The sequence below is a fragment of the Zingiber officinale genome, chromosome 2A, assembly GCF_018446385.1.
Source record: "Zingiber officinale cultivar Zhangliang chromosome 2A, Zo_v1.1, whole genome shotgun sequence".
In the NCBI taxonomy this organism is placed as follows: Eukaryota; Viridiplantae; Streptophyta; class Magnoliopsida; order Zingiberales; family Zingiberaceae; genus Zingiber; species Zingiber officinale.
The window spans coordinates 176456242-176466484 of NC_055988.1; the positions used below are offsets into that span (position 1 = coordinate 176456242).

The window sequence follows — 10243 nt, forward strand, 5'->3', positions numbered from 1 at the left end:
CAAATTCCGTGCCCACGTGTTTATAAAGCTCATAATAATCGTAACGGCCAGGAAATTACTTGAATCAAATCACACCCCACGATCCGGTAAACTCGTACGCCCGTCAGCAAATAGCCGCGTCAGCGGGCCCCGTCAGGCGCTGCCACGTAGGACGCCAGGTGCGATTTTTCGGTACGTCGCTGCGTCCGCTCCGGAAAAGCACGATAAAACGTCTCTACGTTTACGCGGTCGTTTATTTCGCGCCAATGACGGCGTTAGTGCCGGAAGAAGAACCGGGAGGGGAGTCGCAGTTATGGCGTCGCATCGCCCTCTTATTCTCACTGCGTAGGCCTTTAACACGACGGTTTAATTATTTTTTTCCTAATTACTGAAAATTAAATGTAATTTAAAATTTTAAAATGTATTTTAAATAATACAATGTAAAAAAGATTGAATCGACGTATGGGGACTGATGGATGAAGGGGCAAATAGGAGTGATACACGTGTCCCAAATCCAACAACGCTGTTCACAGGCGAATAGCCTAGATGGTAACTTCCGGTAAGGATACCGCTCGTTCTCGAAGGCGGCGTGGGCCATGGAGCCAGCGAGCCGAGCGCCAAATTAAAGGGCGAAAAATAAAGCAAGCAAAAGCGGAGAGTGTCCTTACCTGCTCTCGCTGTCTCTTCCGAAACTATTTAATTCTTTCACCGCTCGTCCTTGTCTGGAGGCGTGGATTCTTGGTCATTAATAAAGTTTTGATTTTTACCAAAAGCCGACGATCGATGGCGAAGCGGAGAGAGGCAGATGGCGATGATAATGGATCGGTCCGGGCAGAGCGGGATTGATATAATAGATTATATCGGATTGGATTGGATTGGATCGAGGTCGAAGAAGAGGGTGAAGGCAAGAGGGCCCAAAAGGGGGGCGAAAAAAATGGAGTTCCCGCCCATCGACCCCTCTTGAAATCTAGTAGAGCACAGCCGCACAGGAGCGGGGGCAGGCGAAGCAGGTGGCCAAGCACGAGGAGAGAGATAGAAGAGAAGGGGGAGGACGAGGAGCGAACTCAGAGCACGCGTTGCGGTGAAGCGTACGGGGACGAGATGGACACGCCCGAGCGGAGCAAGGTCGCCGGGACGCCGATCTCCAAGTTCGAGGTGATCTGCGACTCAAGCGGATTCTTCGATCGATTTGAGTTACATGATTCTCTATATTTTGGGGGTTTTTTGTTTGTTTTTCCAGGGGGGATTTGTGGGTCTGTGTTCCTTTTTTTGTGCGAGATTGTGGGTTCCTATTGGGTCTGTTTGTTTTTCGCTTGGTCTTGGTTTCTCGAAGGGAAAAGTTGTATTTTCACTGTCTTTTGATTCTTGTTTCGGCATTGGCTAATTGATCATATTGCTTGGGAAACCTTCAATTTGCAATTGATGACTAGTTGAAATTCATACTTCAAGTTCCTCACTCTATGTATTCAATCCTATTATGTTTCCTTGAGGACTGATTCCAAGTGTTTTTTATGCCAACATTCTTGGCTGTCGATTCAGTGTTGTTTCTTCCTCGAATTCTCTCTGTCTAGATGCGAAAAAAGGTTTTGTGTTTTTAAAAGTTTAGTTTGCAACGCTTATTTGGGTTACATTTGGAAGATTTGCTGCTCATAATTCGTCTTCATTGCTTTTTAGACGTTTTGAGGACTGAAATCTTGCCTTACTGATGCAAGAACAACAAATTCTGTTGAGTAGCGCTGTATTCTTCGTTAATTTCTCGAGCTCTTGATGTGATAACTTTGGATTTGTGCATTTATCTAAAACTGTTAGTTCAACTTAATTAGGACATCTGCTTTGTGGCGGAGGTGAGATCGCTTGGGACCTATTTGAAGGATGATCCCGTTGATATCTTTTTAGTGTTCCAATAGGGTTCAATCGGTTTAAGTTCACATTTGTTCTGTCTTTACATCGCTTTCTTCTCCATCAAGGCGTTGGTTTTTTTCATTATTTGGATTTCTTTCTCCAAATTTGGGTTCTGGGCAGAGAGGATTGATTGGTCATTCCAAGTCAGGACTTTAAAATGTTTGATCTTTTGTTCTTCGTTTTGTTGGAGATTTTGAACCTGTGGAGATAAATAGCATCGTTCATGCTTTCCCTTAGGTTGACTCCTGATGAGCAGATCATCCTCATAACAAGAGTTTTTGCTGGCTAGAATTTCCCCCTTTATGTTAGTAACTAGTAAAGGTGTTCATTTTATGTATGCAATTGATATGCTACATTCGGTTGCTCTCACACGTTTCATATTTTTTTTAATGGTTTATGCTCTTTGATTTTACCCATTAGCTTAGTTTTTTTCCTCCTTTTTTTTGCAGGATTCACCTGTTTTCAACTTCATTAATAATTTGTCTCCAATCCAGCCTGTTGAGCCACAAGATTCATTGCATGTTACACAAACGTACCAATCACTGAACTTTGCTTCTCTTTCTTCAATATTTAGTTCACCACATATCAATCCTCCAAGGGAAACTAGGTCCTCTGGAAGGTAATAATCAAGATTGAATTTCTTCAGTTTACATATATTTCAATATCCCTATTTCATGTTGGTGTTTATTACTGTACTCAGGGTTCCTCTCACAAACTCCATTAAAGAGGATAATGCATCGAATAATGCTGATGAAAGTAACTTATTGTTGGAGGTTTCTGATGTTGCTAGGCCATCCCGATTCACTACAAGCGCACAGGAAAATTGCATGATAGCATGTTCACTCAATGAGGCTACTGTCGATCCTCCTGATCAGTGCCCAAATCTCCCGAGTACTTTTCCTCAGCCAACCCAATATGAATCCGGTAGCCCTGATCATAACCTGACACCTTGCTATGGTATTAAAATGGATGATAAGCTATACGTTGATAATACTTCAGTCGAGCTTCACCTGATTCAAACTAGTGTAGAGCAGCGCAAAATTTTGTTTGCTATGGGAAATGATGTTCAAGAAACTCATTCGTTTGATCTGACCAAAGATGAAGCATTTGGGTGTGACTGGGAAAGTTTAATCTCTGATGATGGTGAAGGATTGTTGATCTTTGATTCCTCCATGGAGCTGGAGGCCCAAATGGGAGAAGCTGAGAAAATTATGGATGATGATGGGAATATATTTGCTTCTCTATTGACAAATTTCACAGAGAATGCTGATTGTCTACAGAAAATACAATCTGATATCTCCCATGGTTCTTGTGTCCATAATGTCAGCAATGACCCTTCATCAAGTTGTACTGAAGGTTGTAATATGGATCATGAAACAGATTGTGCCGAAAAAGTGCTGTCTGATACTTGCCAGGATCAGGTAATGTTGGTGATCTGTCTTTGGACGAAAATTGAATTTTTTTGTGTTCAAACTTATTGGCATCATGGTGCCCATTCATGTTATCGATTTTTCTTCTTTCCAACTGTGTTTATATGCTCTCCTTACAATCTCCTGTTTACTTGTCTGTTTGTAAATATTTGCTGCTATGATCTTTAAGATTTTGTGTTTGTATACAAGTGCTTTCTGATTTAAGATGTTGTATATATTTGAGCTCTTCACAATTTTGGTTGAGGGAATTTTGAATGGAACTTTGTACCCATGTGTGGGTGTTCCTTGCTCTATAGGCAGGCGGGATCCTCGAGTCCGCATTTTGCGGAGCAGAGGATGATCCACTGTCTTTGATTCGTGGATTATGATGGATCTCACCTGTTTAACAAGTAGGATCTATCAAAATGGACCAATCCATGTAGTGGACAAGAGGATCCGCCCTCCTCTATATGACTCGAACTTATTGATTATTGTATCATACTTCTTTTGCATTTAGGGTATTTTGATTGTATGAAATTTGTTTTAGTCAATATGCATGTATAATAACGGCTACCTTTTATCTTGTAGGTTGACATCCACCAACAACGAGGAATGCTTAGGCGGTGTTTGGTTTTTGAGCTTGCTAGTGTTTCTAAAAAGAATCTCACGCCATCTACTTCTTCCTCCAAAGGCAAGAGAATCTGTGGAGCCAACAATTTGAAGCTTAAAACTACTCCATTACATGCCTTGCCTGGGATCGGGTTACATTTGAATGCCCTTGCTACAACATCGAAGGATACAATGGTTACAAAAGATGCACCGACATCTGGAAAACAAGTAATCAGCATTCCAATTGATCCTCTTATATCAGAGACAACTGAGAGGGAAAATCCAACAAATTCCTTATCTGTTGGAAAGGATTCTGGCCCTGAGGATAGCGAAGGCCATCTCCAAATTGTTCCTTATGATGATCCAAAGGATGCAATCATTAATAACTGCGAGGAGTTGACTCAAGGTAGTCCAAAGAAGAAGAGGTATGTTGTACATGTTGCTTTATCTCTTCTTGATTGTAACTATATTAATAGTAATGGAAACTCATGATCTAGACGCAAGACACAAAGTGGAGGCGATAGTGAAGGATGCAAGCATTGCAACTGTAAGAAGTCAAAATGTCTGAAACTGTGAGACTCTTTATATCAATTTCAGTGATTTGTCTTCGAATTTTCAAATAATAGATGACTCTTTATATTCAGCATGCTTTCTTAACACTGTAAAAATTATCTTTAGACCAATGTGATCTAGATAGAATAATTGATTCGAATCGTATAATGGTTGTACTGACATGGAGACATCTTATGTAGCTACTGTGAGTGCTTTGCTGCTGGAGTTTATTGTTCTGAGCCCTGTTCATGTCAGGAGTGTGTTAATAAACCCGTCCATGAGGAAACTGTTCTAGCTACTCGTAAGCAGATAGAGTCTCGTAATCCGCTTGCATTTGCCCCAAAAGTTATTCGAACATCTGAATCTGGCCTCGAAGTAGGGGTAAGAATTTCACCTGCGACATTGCTCTTCTATGGATATTCATTATTATTATTATTCTGTAGTTCCTATTGATTTTAATGGGATTATCTGTTGAATACCTCTAGGATGACGACAACAGGACTCCTGCTTCAGCGCGACATAAGAGAGGATGCAATTGTAAAAAATCAAATTGCCTGAAGAAATATTGTGAATGTTACCAGGTGTTGTAACTTTTGAGGATCACTTGCTTTTTCTGCGTATGTTTTCTGATTCAAACTTATTCGATTTCTTTAGGGTGGAGTTGGGTGTTCAATTGGGTGCAGATGCGAAGGATGCAAGAATCTATTTGGAAGAAAGGATGGTGAGTATCAAGTTGTACCATTTATTTCAAACTTTCTTTACTACTCTGGTTAATTCTGGTCTTTCGATAGGTACTCTTCCAAGTGCTGAGGGAATTGATCAAGCCGAGAAGGAAGCTGATGCATACATCAAGGAAGATGATAAACTAGAAGATGGACAACAAAGCACAAGCATTCAAATTGAGCATCATGCTCCAGGAAACATTTTGCCAGCCACACCGTTACGAAGTATCAGGTGAAGGAAGCATTTTCTGTGCTTGTTTCAGTAGGTTATTTCGGTGTTCAGATTTCTCATCTGACAGTGAAAGCTTCATCACTCAGGCTACCAGTTGAAATGCCATTCTATTCAAGTTCAAAACCTCCACAACCAACTAGGCTTTTGATCGGACGCTCACCTGCGCTCTATGGCTCTCACATGATTCGGAAACCTGAATTTGTTCACCTTCAAACTAAGCTGGACAATGTCACCACAATTCTTGAGGATGATGACACTCCTGCAATTCTAAGATCCACCGCAACTTCCACCACCGACATCAAGGTTGCTTCCCCTAATGGGAAGAGGGTTTCGCCTCCGCACACTGGAGTTGGTTTGACACCACCGAACCGCAAAGGCTGCAGGAAACTGATACTGAAATCAATCCCCTCCTTCCCATCTTTAAGCACTGATGATGCTGAACACTGATGTTTTGCTGATCCGGTGTAGTTTCAGTTTACCGTTCGATTGTGAATGTGAATGCTAATGCGAATGGACTACTGAAGTAGTCCACAAGGCGCATCGACAGTCCACAAGGCTCATGGGCACCTCCACGGACCTCAGGCTTTGAGCAGTTTATCGTTGAAGATTATACGAGATAAGATTAGTTTGTGTTGCAAGTACCATTAGTAGTGCTGTAATACTTGTTCATAGAGTGCGCTTGTAGCATCAATTCCTTTCAGGTTTATTTATAAAGTGTTCTCTTCTATCTTCAGATTTTTCTATCCATCACTATCATGATGTTTTAAAAAAAACTTATTCTCAAACCATGTAATTTTATGATAATATGATTGTTACAGCGTCTCTGTTCGTATACAAATTACAATTACTCATGGAGCTTTGCGGGCGGCGGCGAAGACGGTGGCTTTATGCATCCATTTGAGTCACAGACGGGCGGCGGCTTCGCCAAGAACTCAGCGCATTCTTCCACAGGTCTCTGCTTCGGCCGCTCCGGCAAGCAGTTCTCACGGTCGTCCTTGTCCTGGACCTTGGAACACACCTCCGGCTCGCCGCAGAAGTAGTTATCGGAGAAGGTGAAGTTCATGAGTCGGGGCAGTTCGCACACGGCCGCCGGGACCTCGCCGGAGAAGTTGTTGTGCGCGACGTCGAGCTGCTCGAGCTTCTTGAGCTGGCCGAGGGAGGCGGGGAGGTGGCCGACCAGGGCGTTGAAGCCGACGTCGAGGACGGTGAGGTTGAGGAGGTCGCCGATGGCGTCGGGGAGGCAGGAGGAGAGGGAGGCGTTGAGGAGGAGGAGCTCCGTGAGGGTGCCGGCCATGGCGGAGATGGAGGTGGGGAAGCAGCCGGCGATGCGAGTGTTGGCGAGGACGAGGACGGAGACAGTCGAGTTGCCGAGGTTGGGAGGGAAGGTGAAGCTGAAGTCGTTGTCGTTGAGGAAGAGCGCGTCGAGGGGAAGATCGAAGACTCGGCTGGGAACCTCGCCGGAGAACCTACACTTTCGGATTTTATGTGATCGGGACGGATCAAATAAGTTCGGCACATTTATATCAAGCAAGAATTACCTGTTGAAGCGAATGTCGAGGAACCTGAGCGCCGGAAGGTCGAGTACCACCGCCGGGAACGGCCCCTCCAGCTCATTGTTGCTCACGTCGAGCTCGAACAGCCTCTCCATCTTTCTCAGGGCGTCCGGCAGCCCGCCGGCGAAGCGGTTGGAGTTGATGTGCAACAGCGCGAGGTCGGCGAGGAGGCCGAGCTCCTCGGGGAGTTTCCCGGCGATCTGACCGCCGTTGAGGTCGATGCCAGCGACGGTGATCTCGTCGGGGTCGTCCGGCGCCGCCGCGCAAAAGACGCCGGTGTAGTTGCAGACGTGGGGCCCGCACCAGTGGATGGTCAGGTTGGTGGGGTCTTCGGTGATGACGTGCTTCCATGCCTGTAACGCCACGTAGGCTTTCTCCAGCCGCGGGTTCGATGGGGGGTCCTCGTGGACGAAGTCGTGAGGTGGGTCGTGTTCTAAGGGAGTGACGTGGAGGGGGAGGAAGAGGAGGAGAAAGAATGTGGCAATGGAGAAGAGGGAAACATAGTGAGGGGTGCTCATTTTGTTAACTCTTTGTGTAATCAAATAGTTACAATCTTTTGTTAGCTATATATAGAGATAAAACTACTAGAAAAGGGCTTCACATCTAATAGTTTTATTAAGATTAAATTAATTTCATTAAATTCTTATACATGGAATATTTGGTTGTTAAATAGAATAAGAATGAAATAAGGAATAATTTGATATATCTATTTTTTCTACTATACTAGGCAAACTCAATTTATCTTTTTAGATCTACAAATCATGCTTGTTGGTCTACTAGACATGATGGTGTTATACACTACTAGTAGATTTTCCAAGTAATGATTAAGATTTTCGTACATATAAGCAAGACATGGAGTCGCCTTCGCCAACAAACATAGATAAACAAGGGATACTATTCAACAACCAACACTCTACCTTTCACTTGGTACTTTAGAGGGGCCCTTTGTTGAAGCTCCACATGATCTTGCTTTCTTCGTAAATAAATTTGTTTTTTTCATAAATAATAAGTGAATTTCTCTAGATCAATAGAATTGGATCATATTATTAGACTTTGGACGTGAATTGGTGTGGCTTAGTTGGTATGACAATCACAAGATAGATGTTTATGGGTAGTCAATCCCTTTCCTTCTTTAGGCATTGGACTATTGTTGCATAAGGTGATGTTGTGAGGGAATCAAGCTAACCTTTTTCTTGCTTTCTAAGGTAAAACCTACAATAAGTCTTTGGGGTTCGTAAGGAGACAATATGTGATATTTCACCCTATCATGCATGTTCTTCTTCATACATGAATTTATCATTCTTATTAGTCTTATCAATTTGAGAATCATGCCAAATTACTAATAAAACATTTTCCAACACCATTTTCATTTTATTGTAAAAATAATATGCTAATTCAAGTAGTTATTTAGGGGAGTAAAATATATTTTTTAATTTTAAAAATAAATGATTGAGATATTTGATTTCTTTTTATCCTTCATTTATAGGGATGATAATTTTTTTCAAATCCAATGAAAAATTTGAGAGGACATAGAAGAATTTTTAGACCCTATTATAGTAATAAGATATTCGGTATAGGTAGTTTTAGGTATGGGTATGGAATAGACAAGTAAGTAGTACATTGAAATAATTTATTTATTTATTTAAAAAAGAATGATAGGTAGTAATAATCAGGATGATAGACAGGATATTGATATTGATCCAACTATATAGGGATTAATATAAAAGTTAAATAACCTATAAATATAGGAATGAATATAATACATGAGGATAGTAATTTAGAAGAGATAAATATAATGATAATTTAGATGATAAATATAATGTTTTTTTATTGAGTTACGAGGAGGGAAGGAAATTCTGTTTGGCTCGATTTTAGATGGAAAAAAATTCGATCAAAAACGATTTGCAAATCGTCCTAATTTTCAATTCATTTTAAAACTCTAGAAGATTCATCAGCAGTTTTAAAAGTTAAAGGGAACTGGTCATCATCAAAGTTATTTCGATGATAATTTAGAATAGAAATAAATATAGTGGTAATATAGATAATAAATATCTCTCCACCATTAATATATCGGTAATTCTTTTCTTCAAAAAAAAAATACACTTGAAATAGTTAGTAAAGGTCTTTAATTTTAACAAAGCTAGTTAATATTATCAATTTTCATTTCTTATAAAAAAATCCATACAAATATTGCTTGAAATTTTAATATTATAGCAAATAAATGATTTTTTGTTTAAGTTATTGTACATATAAATTTAAGGATACTGACTCATACAAACAGAATTGCTTTATTAGTTCATTTGTGAATAACTTTGGTCAGTGATGGATCTAGGAATTTAAGTATGGAAAGACGATCATGATAAACAAAGAGCGGTATCCTCCATCTTCATCGATGGAAGCTCATAATACTAAGAGTTCCATCGCCGACAAGGGAGGGCGACCGCCGATGCCCTCCCCCCCACTGGATCCATCCCTGACTTTGGTTAGAAATCTATTTTTTTTTGAAATTAAGAGATAGAAAAAATTAATCATATTATTAAATTTTAAAATTGATACGGAGTATAAAGTCTTATATAATTAAATTAATAAACTCTAAACTCTATAAAAAAAAGAAAAAGTCTAAATTTCTCTAAAAGCTATAAACAAATAAATATATAGTTTAGCATCTCTTCTCAAACTCACGATACTGCAGCTAGAAACATTAAAAGTTTGTAAGATAAGAAACGAAAACATGAAACAGAATGTGCCTTGGTAAACATATCAACAATCTGTAGCTTTGAAGGAACAAAAGGCAATGCGATTGTGCCAATCTGAAGATGGTGACGAGTAATGTGACAATCAATTTCAATATGTTTTGTCCGCTTATGAAAAATTGAATTACATGTATTTTGAATAGCACTCTGATTATCACAATATAACGGAGTAGGTTGATGAAGAGAGACACCCATATCCGCAAGCAACCAACGCAACCAAACTATCTCACAAGTAGTTGAGGTCATGACACGATATTTAGCTTCTATGAAAGATCTAGAAATAACATCTTGTTTTTTACTCTTCCAAGAAATAAGGGAATCACCAAGAAAAATGTAGAAGCTAGTGGTAGATTTACGATCCGTAGGATCATCAGCCTAATCCGCATCAGAGTATGCACGCAGCTCAAGAGATGAAGTAAGGAAATAAAAGACTTTGAAATTGAGTGCCCCGAAGATACCTAAGAATAAGAAGAACAACAACCCAATGAACTGTAGTTGATGCAACAACAAATTGACTAACCACATAAACAGC

General features: G+C 40.5%; 2 protein-coding genes across 2 annotated transcripts; one reads left to right on the forward strand and one right to left on the reverse strand.

The window, feature by feature from the left end:
• The first annotated feature begins 678 nt into the window (after positions 1-678).
• LOC122043451 (protein tesmin/TSO1-like CXC 2) lies at positions 679-6080 on the forward strand. The gene is made up of 10 exons (XM_042604058.1): positions 679-1134; positions 2331-2500; positions 2582-3302; positions 3879-4324; positions 4397-4471; positions 4652-4832; positions 4937-5032; positions 5106-5172; positions 5243-5405; positions 5492-6080. Exons 1-10 carry the CDS (start codon positions 1081-1083, stop codon positions 5850-5852), a joined length of 2334 nt encoding a protein of 777 aa, XP_042459992.1. The 5' UTR covers positions 679-1080; the 3' UTR covers positions 5853-6080.
• Positions 6081-6179: 99 nt separating this feature from the next.
• LOC122043452 (leucine-rich repeat extensin-like protein 6) lies at positions 6180-7492 on the reverse strand. The gene is made up of 2 exons (XM_042604059.1): positions 6944-7492; positions 6180-6871 (listed from the first exon to the last, which is right to left on the reverse strand). The coding sequence occupies exons 1-2, from the start codon at positions 7474-7476 to the stop codon at positions 6250-6252; spliced, it is 1155 nt and encodes a 384-aa protein (XP_042459993.1). The 5' UTR covers positions 7477-7492; the 3' UTR covers positions 6180-6249.
• Between the last annotated feature and the right edge of the window lie 2751 nt (positions 7493-10243).

Bases quoted from the DNA above. Each gene is read 5' to 3' on its own strand.
- LOC122043451 (XM_042604058.1), top strand. From the start codon at position 1,081: ATGGACACGCCCGAGCGGAGCAAGGTCGCCGGGACGCCGATCTCCAAG. The intron at 1,135-2,330 runs GTGATCTGCGAC...TTTTTTTTGCAG, and splicing joins CGCCGATCTCCAAGTTCGAG to GATTCACCTGTTTTCAACTT. The intron at 5,406-5,491 runs GTGAAGGAAGCA...TTCATCACTCAG, and splicing joins ACACCGTTACGAAGTATCAG to GCTACCAGTTGAAATGCCAT.
- LOC122043452 (XM_042604059.1), bottom strand. From the start codon at position 7,476: ATGAGCACCCCTCACTATGTTTCCCTCTTCTCCATTGCCACATTCTTT. The intron at 6,872-6,943 runs GTAATTCTTGCT...CCGAAAGTGTAG, and splicing joins CTCGACATTCGCTTCAACAG to GTTCTCCGGCGAGGTTCCCA.